General features: G+C 56.9%; 1 protein-coding gene across 2 annotated transcripts in view; it reads right to left on the reverse strand.

Moving 5' to 3' along the window:
- BOP1 (BOP1 ribosomal biogenesis factor) overlaps positions 1-14,033 on the reverse strand; it is a 69,644-nt gene that overhangs the window by 49,521 nt on the left and 6,090 nt on the right. For both annotated transcript variants that reach the window (XM_072851739.1, XM_072851740.1), the window contains exon 3: positions 5,125-5,235. In XM_072851739.1, coding sequence (XP_072707840.1) covers positions 5,125-5,235 — 111 coding nt within the window. The remainder of the gene's footprint in view (positions 1-5,124; positions 5,236-14,033) is intronic.

A 14,033-nucleotide genomic window follows, 5' to 3' on the forward strand; every position in this document is an offset into this window, starting at 1 on the left:
CAAATATCCCCCCGTGCTACCTTCTACATCCTGTTATTGTGTCCTCTCAGACTCTGCTTCGCCTCCAAACTACACAAATCTTGTCTTTTCACATCTCTTCATCTGTAGATTCCCCCCAGGCCACCAATTATCCCTGCTATCCATCTCTGGAGCTCCTTTTTCTCTCCCTACCTCTTTTCAAAACGGAATAATGGAAATGGGGCATGGCACTGCAGCTGGAGGACCTCACTGACGGGCTGTAACGAAGCTTTCAGTGCTTTCCTTCTCGCATCCCATTTCCAACTCCTTCCTGATGCCGAGCACAGCAGCAGACACTTCCACCGGGTACTTTCCAAGAACTTTGTTTCTGTGAGCGTCTGATTACTTGGGAGCCCAGGACGGCACAAAGGAGCCCGTGCCACCCCTACAGCCACATCCTTTAGCAGAGGTAAATGCGGGTTAGGGCGATCTCTCCACCTGGAAGTGCAGGCTCTCTCTAAAGCTCCCTGCCCTACCCCCTTCTCAGCATATAAAACAACCGCAGCGCATCGGTGCTCCCCAAGACAAACAGGCGCATTTTGGAAAGGACACAGCAACGCTAGGATGTACTTTCCCTTCAACGGAAAACGGCAGGAAAATAAAAAATATTGAGTTCAGCAGCAGAAACGCTTGCCCGCCGAGCAGCCGGCACAATTTGGGAACCTGCTCTCATCCACTTCCCCTGGGCAAGCTGGAGGGGGGGCTCCCTGGTTCGGGGTGCAGGGGGGGTCATGGTGGTGGGCACAGCCTGGGAGCGCCCGGCTGGGGCCGGAGCCCCTCTGGGCTCTGCCCCGGGGTACCCACGAGCTTTTGCAGGGCCGTCAGGGCAGAGAGGAGCCCCGACCTTCCTGCCACATCACCGGAGAGAGCCCAAGCCCACCGGGCTGGTGGCAAAGCACCCCTAGGGTCGCTCCTCTCCTGGCTCCGACGCGCTCAGCTCCATCCCGGCGGCGCTGCCTCCCTTCCCGCCCCAAGCCCGAATCCCAGGCTCCTCGCAGCCCTTCCTTTCGCACCTTCGTGGCCATCAGACGGGGCCGAGCACGCGCGGCTGCCCGGCCAGACACGCTCGCGGGGGAGATTTGCTAAGCGGTTAATGCAGCCGGCGAGTGGGAAGCCTGGAGCATCTGCTGGAGCCAGGCAGGTCGGGAAGCGCACGCACAGGCGCGCACACACACACGGAGCGATGAGTTGAAGGAGCTGTCTGCCAGCAGCACATTCTGCAGGATTTTTTTTCTCTCTTGGCTAATCAGCTACTGAAAGAAGAGCTCCCTCAGCCCGGCCAGCCGCTGAGCCCCCCCGCCCGGGTCAGCTGCGCTGCGGAGGAGGGAAGTGGGCTTGGAACAGCCGCCGGCTCACCGAGGAGCACTCAACGCGCCTTCATTCATTATCCACTGACATATGGAATAGTCATTGCGGGAGGAAACAGAACCAAACAAAAGCCCCAAACTGCTTCCTCCCAGCGAGACCCTGACAGCCTCTGCAGCTCACGGCCATTCATCTCCGAGCGGCCGAGAGGAAGGGACGCTCGGGCTGTGCGGCGAGCGCCGAAGGGATCACTGGGGGGCCTGGCGAGGGGACTGGCTCCCCGGCAGCACCGGCACGGCGGCCGGCCTGTGCGCACCGGGGCTCTCGTGCCACCCGGCGCGGGGACCCTGCCCGCCGGGCACAGGGAAAGGGCCCTGCGTGCGACACGGGCTCCCCTACCCGCCCCGGCCAGGAAACCAATTTATTTTGTTGTGTCTCTGCTCAGAGCACACGGCAGAGACCAGCCCGGGCGCCCGGCCAGGCTGAGCGCCGGCAGCTGCCAAGTGAGCGGGAGCACAGCTAGAAGAAATTTAGTCTGTGCTAAACACAGGGGCATAGCAGGTCTGAGCTATTATTCTTTATTAAAGAGCTCCGAAGCCCACGCACAGGCGGAGGGGAGAGCGCGCAAGCTCAGAGCCAGCCGCCGGCGGGTGAGTGACAGCCGGCACAGCGGCGGCGCGCCCTGGGGCACCGGCTGTGCCAGCGGTGGCACCGGATGTTTTCCCGAACTGCCGCTGGTTTAGGGAGCAAGCCTGTGGGCACTGCTGGGAGCGGAGCGATAGGGCAGGCTGCGCGGTCAGCTGCGGACGCAGGCGCCCGGTTAGAGGTTTGCAGACGCAGCCAGGCAAAGGGGAACTGGGGAGCACCCTGAGCTGCACCCAGGGCGCTCCCGGCTGGGGTCTGCGCCGAGCAGCACCCACCAGCGTGACCGGTGGGGAGAGCGGCAGGGAAAGGAGCCAAAGGGGACAGGGACACCTTCCCACAGCGGCACCCGACTGCTGGAGCTCGCTGCTGCTGAACGCCACGGTATGAACAAGCACAAGGGCGTTACTGCCTATCAATAACATTTAGAGCTGCCACCATTAAAGATATCAAGTCGGAGACAATTACCATGGAGATAGATATAGTCGGGGAGCACAAGCCTTAATCATAGAATCGTAATCTCTACCCCGAGGCTGCCAAATTTCTTGGGTGTTCCCCCGGAGCCCCCAGCAGTGACCAGAGCCCAGGGACGATCCGCTCCCGCAGCTCTGTGCCATGCCCCAGCAGGGCCCTGCCACCCCGATGGAGGGATGAAGGCTGGGACCCCCAGTCTGGCAGAAAAAGGGGTGCTGAGGCCACACCAGCTCCACCTTCCTCGTGCTCTCCCCGCTCTGCTCTCAAGGTGCCAGGTTCAGGCTGTACCCGCAGCTAATCCCCGGGCTGGGACATCCGGAGGGATCACGTTGCCTTTCACAGAAGGGTGGATCGGGACGCTCCAGCGTCAAGGGTGGCAGACCCAGGAGAGTTCCACCCCAAGCCCACGGTCTCATTGCAAAACACTGCCGTTTGCTGCCTCGCTTAGAGGCGGTGAAGCCACACACCCGCGTGAGGCCGGTGGCACGGTCAGCAGGGGTGGGCGGACGCAGACGGCACGCTGTGCACCCTCCGAAGCCCAGTTCTGCACGTAGCCACCCCCCGACACACGGCTGGCCCGCAGACCAGCCGCCTCCGGACCAGGGACGAGTGAGGGGGCAACGAGGCGACACCCGGCACTGAAACCGGCTGCCGCGGTTCCCACCCCGGCCAGGCTGACCGAAACCACGGGCTGCGGGAGAAGCACGGGTGCCCGCTGGTGGGGCTGGGCCGCGCTCCCTCCCAGCCGGCACCAACAACCCAGAGGAACGGAAGCACGCGTCTTCAGCGCCCTCCTGAAGAGCAACGCGCTAAAGCGTCGCATTTCATGAAGACTTTAATTAGGACGAGGCTACACATTAATTGGGATGAGGCTGCGATGCAAGCTACGTCTCAACAAAAAAAAGAGACAATGAAAAATAAAAAAAATACAGATCCTACTCTCAGCAAGAAAGTGTTTTCCTGGCCCTACTCGCATCCGAGCTGCCCCTGCCTGAACCGGGGGATGCCGCCCTCCCCTCCCAGCACTTCTGGGCCACCGAGACACAAAGCAAGAGACAAGCGCTGGGCGATGCTCCTCGTGGAGGCGAGCACAAAGCAGGCAGTGTGCGCATCCCAGCCGCAGGAAGCAGAAGCATCAGGGTTCTTATGGAAGAGAGATAAATACAATTACAGAGGGAGGGCAGGGGGCTGGGAACGGGGAACAAGGAACAAAGCCACTGGAAGCTGCTCTGATGTCAACAGGTTCTGAATCAGCGCTCCCCCCACCGGGGCCCTGAAGCAGGACCAGCTGGGGAGAGAGAGACCTTGAATTCCTGCATGAAAGGGTTTTTTTCCTGGGTTATGCTGGAGACATTACACAAGTGTATGTTTTCTATAGTCATATATTTCCCCTCTCTCTAAATCTCTATTCCAGACCCGGGGGCAGGGACTGCCGGCAGCTCCAGCACTAGCCCAGGTGGGCCTCTAACATCTAACCTTTCGGGCCCGCGCTGGACCAGAAAGGCCGGCAGGCACCCAATCCTCCCCCTCCCTCTGCTGGGACTGAAACAGGAACAGATGCATCCCTCAAAGCACCAGTAAACACGAGCCTAGACCCTTTGAACTGTCAGTGATGCCAAAGAGCTCTCCTGAAGCTGGGTGTACGGCCAAGAGTCCCGCTCCCATCCCCACTCAGAGAACTCCTGTCCCCGGCCCTATGCTGCCCTTACTCCCGACGTTCCCCCCGTACCCGCGGCCGTTCCACGCCAGCCAGGCACGCCACGGGAGCGAGCTGTCGGAGCTCCTCGTTCAGAGCGCTCGCAGCGTGCAGCAGGCATCGGCTGGTTCTTCGCCTGCCCGGTCACGCAGGATTTTCTGTGCTCTGTTACTTCTCAGCGGTTAAGGAGGAGACAGGCTGAAATATTCCACCTAACCGGCGCCCAGGAGGCTTCTCCAAGCATTTGTCCAAGTCGTGTATGAGGCTACCCAGTACCCTTTCAGGTGAACCTAAATCCCAGCAATAAGGGCCAGATCCAAACGCCCCCACAGCCCTTGGCAAACCCTCCATCCCGACCCCAGGCCTCTACTGAAACAGCTGATTGACGCCAGTCGCATTAATTGATTTAGCAGATGATTAAGAAAGGCAATGAAGTTTGTCTGGAACAACCAAACCCTAGGGGCACTTTACTGCTGAGATCCTGCTATCTTCCACAACAAGCGGTTTCCAATCTTTTCCAACGCACGAAACTCGGAGAGGTTCCCTCAACAGCGAACGAACCCCAGGGGCCACAGACGAGGCTCAGTCACCTTTTAAACGCCTGAAGAAACCCTCTGTTGACCCCGGGCTCAAAGCCCCAGCTCCAGCTGGGCAAAGACAGCACTTGTTGTGCGACTTCTAGGAAGGGTGGAAGGGAGGTTCTTCCCATGCGGGAAGCACTGTCCTTTCCAAGGTGGATGTGACATTCCTTTCGGCTGCCCCAGACGCTCCAAGAGACACACTCGAGCAACGCACCCTCACCAAGGGTCTCCTCAAGAGCCCTGACTTGCTGCCTCTGGCCTGCCTTAGCAGCAAATTCTCTTCCAGGGACAACGTTGCTTGACCATATCCCCTCCCTTCAAGTTCGCAGAGAAGCCAGCATGGAGAGGGAAATCCACCACCTCTACCCCGTATCCACGTATAAAAGAAAAAGCTGCAATGGGTCCTACCTCTTCATCTGAGCTGTCTTCTTCATATTCATTCTGAGCAAGCAGACCCTCGTTTTCCTTCAATGATGAATCGTCCTCCAAGATTTTGGTCCTCCTGGGAGCCCCTTTGGCCTGAAAGACAGAAAAAATTAGCTTAGTACATGAACCTTTGCATTTTTGTGTTCGCTACAGCAGAAACCTTGGCTGGGCAACGACATCTGAAGCTGCCACCAAAGTCTAGTCTGCTGCCAGGCCCAAGACCACCACAGAGCACTTCATGCCCCAGCCTGGACAGCACTGCAGTACAACATCTCGCTCCTAGATCCTCTGGGACACCACGTTACAGAGGGGAGGAAGGAAGGAAGGAAAGGGCTCGTTAAGCAGCGTGCACTTACATTCACCTGCGGCTGCAAAGAGAGAAAGTCAGTCACCTCTCTTCTGAGGACAGGTTGCCTGAGAAGCTCTCCGGGAGCTGCTCAGCTCGCACAAGAGTTGCATTCTCACCCATTGGGCCCAAAATTATTCTCTGCAGCTTCCATATCCCAGCCATCTTCCAGAGTTACTTCCAGACTCTCTGTCCCTCTTTTCCCCTGCAGCTCAATGCCACCGAGACCACGCAAAGACACAGCCAGGGCAGAGGGTGCGACAACCCAACCCGCAAGGACAGGCAGAACGGGGAAGGATTCCCAGTCGGGAATCTGCCTCCTCTGAGCATCAGTCAGAACACAGACAGCCAAGGATGAGGTGCCCAGGCTCAGGAGGTGAGGAGCGCATCAGAAAGCACACAAACCCAGATCATGGAAACAGAAAATTTTGTGCTGGAAAGGACCTCTGGAGGTCCCTAATCCAACCTCCCGCTCAAAAGCAGAGCCAGCTTCAAAGTTAGAGCGGGATGCTCAGGACCTTGTCTGGCCGAGTTTTGAGCATTTCCAAGGATGGAGATCTCCGCACCTCTCTGGGTCCTGTTCCAGGGCTGCACAACCCCCTAGGGCGAGAATACGCCTTACGTTCAACCAGAATTTTCCTTGCTGCACCTTGTTCCCATTGCTTTTCATCCCATCCCTGGGCATCACGAGAGCCTGGCTCCATCTCCTCCGCGCTCCCTCATGCAGCTGCAGACAGCAAAGGGATCCCCCTTTGTCCCTTCTCCTGGCTGAAGGTCTGGATCTAGGATCTGTTGGGGATCCAACAGAGCCTACAGCCTAGATCCAACAGATCCTAGAGCCTGCTCTCTCAAGCAAGGCCAGGCCCAGCAGCACCATTCTATCTGGCAGGACAAGTGCACGGGGGTTTCTGGTGCCTACCACGACGCTATCACAAGAGCGGGCTCTTCCCAGCACCGGACTTCAGCAAAGGTCCTACCTGCCGACGGGCTCCACCACGTCTGCACTCAGGACTCTCGAGCTGCCGGACAACGCGTTTGAGAGTGGGTGAAGCACCCCGCCATCTCACCTGCGTAATCTGAAGCTACTGGTGGGTTTCAAAGTGATGGGCACATTTGGAGCCACTCTGAACCCCAAACACCTTTGGAAGAGACCTGGGTAGAGAACCCAGGAGAGAACCTGGGTAGAGAACCAGACGCCCTGTGACAGCCCCCAAGGTGGCAACGTCACCGTGATGAAGAGACTCCCACCATCACACGGGTTACACGCCGTGCCAGATGCGTCCAACCGAGGTTACCCATCAGGAGTGGCGGGACCAGCCTCCCTCACAGGGAGCTGAACGCAGCCTCTACTGCTTGGGTTATCCCAAATTCTTTTCCACGCCAGAACCTGCAGCGGGCAGGTTCCTGCAACGGGACCATACGTTCTGTTCCCGTCAGAGAGACAACCCACGGGGCATGCCTCGGGTAGGAATTAATTCCCTCCTCAGACAGGGGTAATCAGACAGCACCGAACATCAGACTTCGCCCACTCGCTGACCTGCTGTGTGGGTGCCGAATAAGCTACAGATCCTTCCCTGGAAAAGAGATTCTCTCTCCCCCCGCGCACCACTCGGAGTGGGGGTAGGGGGAGAATGGGGACCCTGGCTAGATCGGGTTTACGGGAGGATTCAGTGAAATAATCGGAAAAACAGCCCCAGAAAACGTCCCTCGCGGGAGCAGTAAAATCCGCACAGTGTGTGATCACCTTCTGCTGTACGTACACACCAGCGCAGCTCCCCCGAGCCGCAGGGAGAGGGGTGGGAGAGAGCCTGGAAAATACTGGGCCGGCAAGAGGATGAGATTACTGCAAAAACAAAAGGCTTTATTAAAAAATTTTGAAAAAGGGAGATTGGAGATAAGTTTTTTTCCAGGCTTTTGGCGCTACAATGGCTTTGGACTTGAGTTTCCATCTTTCCCTCATTTCCCTCCTCTCTCCGCTGCCACGATGAGACTGGAGGAGGATCCTGCGCTGCAGATCTGGGTTGCTGGTGCTGCAAGCTGCCAGCGTCCTTGAGAGCGAAGGCCGTGCCAGGAGGTGGCACACAGTCGCTCCAGCCCTCCTGCTCTTACCCCGGTGATGCTCAGCCTCTCACTCCATGCAGTGAAGGAGAAAAACAGACGCCCACGGGCTCCCCAGGTCCCGAGTTTACTCTGAGAGCTGGCACAAGCCAGGATCTTGCCCAGGATTCTTGCAGGAGATTCACCCTGGCTGGCACGTCTGCAAACCAGACTCCAGCATCCAGGGATTAGGCACGTCTATCAGCAGGTTCGAACCCTTCACGAAAGCGCTGCCAGGAAAATAAGAAAGACCTCAGCTAGGACATCAGTCACGCACCCAGCACCCTATAATACTTGACTAAAGCCCACCTGGGAAACAGTGAACACACACTGATGACTAAAACCATTTCACCAGAAAAAAGTCTGCCTGAACGGGGCTCTAAGGGGGCTTCAGGATAAGCAAAAGGTACCAGGAGCAGAGCGGGCAGCAGACCTGGTCGCAGGGGCGAGTAGTCACCGTTCACTCCTCTTGCAGGCTTATCGGAAACGCCTCTCTGCACCTTCCAGACACATTTACCTTGACGCATGCAAAGACTTTTTCCCCGCCGCTGGGTATCGGTCTGCCTGGGTCCCAGCCAGCCGGGCAGGCAGGGACAGGCTGGTCCCCGTAGCTTCGCAGGGGCTGCGTTCGGACGCAGGAATAAAGCCGAAGCTCTGCTCGGCCGCCGGGCAGCCCCATGCAGAAAGGCTCGTTCCACCAGAGGGCGGCAACCAATGCCGGACACGCCGCAAAACCCTGCAAAACCCCCCAAAACTGCCCTGCCGGCACCCCCACCACAGCCGCTGCCAGGGCTCGGGGACAAGGACTGCCTGGCCCCCGCCGGGCATCCATGGCTACTGGGGACCCCGGAGTCGGCACCCCCCGACCTCGGCTCAGAGGGGAGTCGGGCAGTGCTGAGCGTCACCGACAGCCGTCACTGAACCCCGTTTCTGGCAGTTTTGGTCGCTGAAGGGGAGACCTGGGGCAGCTGGTGGGTTTCAACAGCACAGACAGGACTTGAGAACAGGTTTAGCGGCAACAAGGGGGATAAGGGAAGAAAGATCAAAGCCTCCCACACCAGCGAGACCTGTAACCTCCTCCCGCCCAAATCCACCCCCTGCTCCCCACGTGCGGATCAGCTGGGGTTCCTCCACCCCGAACTCCAACAGGTAAATTCAACAGAAGAGTTCAGGGGAGCTAGAAAAAAGGATTTATCTACACTAAAACACAAACCAGACAGGCAAAAAGGAGAGGGAGAATACCACCAGCAGCCTTTGAGGAGAGCCACGTCCTCGGAGCGCTCCACTTTACACCATTAAAAAGGCGTGCGGGATGGCAGGCAAACCACCCTCGGTCAGACACAAGTGCCATGCTGCTGAGCTGCGTGAGCCTCTCCGTGTCTTGCCCAGGACGAGGTAACAGCTCTCCAGCACAGGCAGAGCCGGCTCTCCCCAGTTATGCTTCAAAAAGCTCATCACATACCTGACTGCAAAGAGAGTCTTATGCCAGCAAAGATGCTAAGCAGAGGCAATCTTTTCAGTTATAAATTAGAGAAAGGAAATATGCTTTCGGGAACACAAGCCCCTCAGGTGTGAAAGAGAAGCAGGACTGAAGAAGGCTTGTCTATCCCAAAGCTCTTCCACGTCCTCCAGCTAGATAAACTGGCGTAATAAAGATACCACCTCTGCCTACGCCAGTCCTGCTTATTTCCTTAAGCTATCGCTGCGACAGCATCCATACTAGACAGCCTCGGAAAGACCAGCTAGGCAGACTGTTTAGCAGCTGCCCGGACTAGCTGAATCGGTAAGGGAAGCGTCCCCCACTGCATTTGCTAGTCAGTAAAATAAGCATCAGAGTACGTTAACAGCCCAGTTAGATCCTCCTCTTCCTCGCCGAACCAAGAGCTACTGGAAGCTGGATTCAAACATCAGTAGCTCCTTTGGCTCCCCTTCCCCACAGCAAAACCTGCTTGCCTCCCACCGTAAAGCTCTCAAAGTGCTCCCACACAGTTCCTCCTTGGTTGTGGAGAAAAGATCAGAAACTCCTGGCTCGCAGTGTTCCAGCAGGAAGGGAGAAAGGTCCCTGCTGTCCCAGCGGTCCCCAGCTACGGCGGAGCAGAATCTCCTCGGTGGAGCTGCGGAGGCAGGAAAGCTGGAGGAAGGGGGTGCCCGAGCTGGGTGCTGCTGCTGCAGAGACAGAGTTGGGTTACGAGGAGCTGAATAGGTGACGGGGAGGACGGGCAGCAGCAAGACCAGACGGGCCAGTCAGGGCTGGAGCGAACAGATAACAGGCCCTAGAGCAGGCGGGTTTGGGAGCTGCGGCAACAGCACACGCTTGTGTGGGACAAAGCGGCTGTCCCTCGTGTTCAGGAGAGGGGCTGCACGGCTTCTCAGCTTCACCAGATGCCGGGATGTGCACACAAGTAGCGAGAGAATCTTGCTCGTCGGTGCCAAGCCCAGGCCTTGCTAAGATCGTACGGTCAAGGTGGGGAAGAGCAAGCAACCAACACACACACACATCACCGCTTTGCTAAAGCGAGACGGTTCTTGGGCCTAATATTGTCAGTCACCCTGCGAGGCAAAGCAACTAAATCCTCAGTTTTACACATGGAAAAATGATACCTAAAGGAGCAGCAGCGATCCAGCTTGCAACAGGGCTACAAACAGGAATTCACAGCCCTGCGAGCTACAGCGTACTCACGTGGGCTGTTCTCCATGACCTGTCCTCCTCCACCTCCCCTCAACACACATAAACACCAACCCGCAGCAACGCCAGCTGTTCCAGTGCCTCTGCACCAACTGCTGCTGATTTAGGGACAAGCAACGTGCTAGGCTTGCGAAGAAAGCTAAGGTGAAGCCGCATAATTCCTTCTGATGAGTAGGGCCTCAGGTCCCGAGAAGCCCGTCAGCCCAGCTGAGCCTAGTGGCAGTTTAAAGGGCTTAAAACACGCGTTTACCTCATTATCAGCTGTTGCATTTTAAGAGGTTTCCATTCTCAGGCAACCTCTTGCAAGCGACAAGATGCAAGACAGCATCTCAAGCAATTGCAGCCCACTGCTAAGTGACCGTACGTGCACACCTCAAGTTTGAGCTTAGACGTAAGAAGATCCAAATCAACGCCTTCCAAACAGGAGCAGTAAAGCAGCTTCTACCAGGGCCAGGACAAAGCACCTTGCTCAGCCAGCCTCGGGGAAGGACCGTACAACCAAGTCTGCGCAAGCAGCTACCTGAACGGCAGCCTCTGGAAGATGCCTGCCGCTGGGAGCCCAGGAGGAACTCGCGTGGATCCTCCCTGTAGGACAAACCGAGTGACATCGGGCCAACCCTGATAGCAGGTCCCCGTCACAGTCGGAGACCAAGCGATCTTTCCACACCTTGATGCCTCTGGCAGAGTGGATGTTGTCTCGTTTCCACCAGGTCAAGTCTTCTTCCACTAACCGCTCTAAAACCAGGAGACAGAACCTCGGAGGCCACATCCCATGCAGTGCTTTGAAGAAGTCAGCTACTACTAACCTTCTCCTGTCACCTGGCTCTACAGAAGTCACTGCTTTACAGTACCGACGTGTTGATCAAGCCAGACTGTTGTATCTCTGCAAGCTGTATTCCTGCGAGAGTTGAAGTCCCGAGCATGGGGGGAGGTAACTCACACTAAGACTGTCAGTGCAAGTAACAAGCCTGAAATTTTTCACCCTGTGGGCAAACATCAATTTGTTCCATTTCATGGGGCTGACAGAACTGCTAACGGCACAAAAAGACGAAGCCTGACGTGGGAAGAGAGTCTCGCACACATACCAGACTCAGGAACATCTCAAGACAGAGACAGCTTGCCAGACTGCCAGGCAAACTCAGCAGGTTTGCTGTTTATTGCTTCAGCTCTCCTTTGCAGAGTTGTTGTCCAGAGGCCATAGCACTGCGTGCGTGAAAGCTGGCTTGTCACCTGCCGGAGCACGGAGCCCTGCGCCGACCTAGGCTCACAGCTGAGCACAGCCCCCCACACCCCGGTCACACCGACACCGGGCTGGGGCAGGGATCGGCGCAGCAGGCTGGGGACACCGAGATCCTACCACTCTCTTGGTGCGGTGACTTAGCAAGGCACCACAGGCATGCCGGGCACCGAGTGCCAAGAAGCGGCACTTCCACTGATGCCACGAGCTGCTGTTAGCACGAACAGTGGCTTCCTTCCTTCTGTGACTGCTAGGAACGTCTCCCAGGGGACAACAGGCAGAAATCAGGCCACCACAAAAGAATCTGTCAGCTGCTTTCCTATTTAAGACGGGTGTGGCAAACACGAGTACAAATTAATGCAGAGGAGAGGAGAAAAAGCAATACAGGGCTAGAGAGAAGAACTGAACCAAGGAGCTCCTCTGTCCAGTCCCTGCACGCGCTCTTGCTGATGCGAATATATCAACCCCAAACAGCTGGGGTCCTGCTGCTGTGGCTGCACGGTGCTGAGCTGAAGGCAGCGTGGAACCACCGAGAAGAAGGAAAACGAGCACAGGCTCACTGACAGGTGCTGGTGGAGAAGCAGAGCGGAGCTGGATAGGGTACCGCAGCCCAGAGCCCTGCGAGGATGCTCCAAGCTGTGCATCTGAACGGACGAGAGCAAGACAAGCTCTCCGGATGCAATCCCTGCAGGAAGGGAAGAGTTGAGCGGCTCTCGCTGCCCCGCCGCACCGGCAGTGCCTCCCGATGCCCAGCACAGGACAGATTTGCTTCAGGCGCTCGGTGCCACAACAGGGACTCTCTGACAGAGCCGCGCTGAAGGGGCTTCCTGGATTATAAAAGCAGAAAATAAACATTTCAGCCTGGCCTTCAACTGCAGGCCACCGGGCTTTTCCCCAGGGGCTCTGAGAGCAGAGTCGGACAGCTCAGCTCAGCACCGGGGCTGCCAAGGAAGAAAGCACAGCTTGTCAGAACGCTGGAAGTCATTAAGAGGAAATCTAATCCGACAAGGACAGCCTAATATTTACACAGCCCTGCGAGCTAGAGAGGCACTAAGAACGGGGCTTTGCAATTTGCTGACAGGCAGGTGGTGGAAGCAGTGGCCTTTCTCACTCCGGGATCCCGAAGGGAGCTGGGACAGCACAACTCAGTTCAGCACCTTGCTGCTCAGACCGGATTAACACTTCTCCACGGGCTGAGGCGCCAGTGCTGGCTCACAGTTCGGTACCTCTCTCTCTTCTGTCCTCAAGAGAGGCTGCCTTTACTCCTCTGCGGGTTTTTTTAAGCCCCAAAGACGAGACTTCTTACATTCCAACTTCCTAAAAGCATCTTCCTGGAGAGAGCTGCACATAGCCACCGGGACTGTGAGAAGGAGCACAGCTCTGGAGAGGCACCTCATCATCCCACCACCATCTATGCTTGAGTTCTGCACAGAGACTAACACGTCCTAAACCGCTTTGTGCTTCATCGTCTCAGGAGCCGCCAGTCCTCCCATCGCTTCTCTAGGCTGGTCAAACACAACAGTCACAAACCCCACAAGACAAAAACACAGCCCTCCGGCAAGAGTGTTCAGAGAGCAAGAACAGCCCCCCTGTATCTAAAGGGTTTCTCCCTTGCCAGACCCACTGCTTCCACAGATGGAGCAGGAAAGACTAAGACCAGACCAGCCGAAGAGCATCGGCTTGGCTTCGGCACCCTCCAAATCACTGGCTTTCACCAAGAGAATATCACAGGTTTTACGGAAGCAGTGAGAGACCACGATTAAAGGAGTCAGTCAGCAGAGCAGTGCCACAGCCCCTCGCTGTGAGGTGTGACATTAGCAGTGTCTTCGCTGTCCATGGGTCAGAGCTCCCAGCTCTTCCTGGAGCCCCAGACAGGCCTCTCCGCGAGGACCATGATGCCGAGTCTACAGAAAAGCTCTGGCAACCTGAGCAAGCAAGGCTCCTTGCTGTCTGGTCTCTCAGCAGGAAACCTCAGAGTAATCACAGAACATCTGCAAGCTTCCCTTCCCTTCTCCGTCCACACGCCATCCTTCCCCACGAGCTCCCTGATGCTCTCCATGTTTCTCTGGCAGAGCAGGAGACCCTCCTGTCGATTCCTGAGTGCTGTACGCATTCAGCTGATGCATGTAGCTCTCCTGCGTGTAGTCCAGAAGCCTCTGGCAGAAGTGGCTCGGGAATCCTCCCCAACCTCAATGAACTTGCTGGACAGCCAGAATGTGCTGAAAGCAAGAGACCCGGGGCATGCACAAACCCCTCCGAACACGCTCCAGAGCTTGGCTCGAGTGGTGTGCACAGTGACAGGCCATTCCCAGACAACAAAGTTGTCTTTGACATCGAGCCCGAAAGTCCGACGGGGAGGAGCAGGAGGCTTCTCCAGCACCAGCTCAGGTGTCCACACTGCCGGCAAGGCACAAGGGATGTTCGAGCAAACTGGCATCAGCTGGGAGGTCTAAAGGCAGGTTCAAAGCAAATTTCCACGAGACAGAATGAGGTCTTCAGTTTTGAAAAACAGGGACAGCAAGACA

Source organism: Ciconia boyciana, chromosome 2 (assembly GCF_034638445.1).
Source record: "Ciconia boyciana chromosome 2, ASM3463844v1, whole genome shotgun sequence".
NCBI classification, from domain to species: Eukaryota; Metazoa; Chordata; class Aves; order Ciconiiformes; family Ciconiidae; genus Ciconia; species Ciconia boyciana.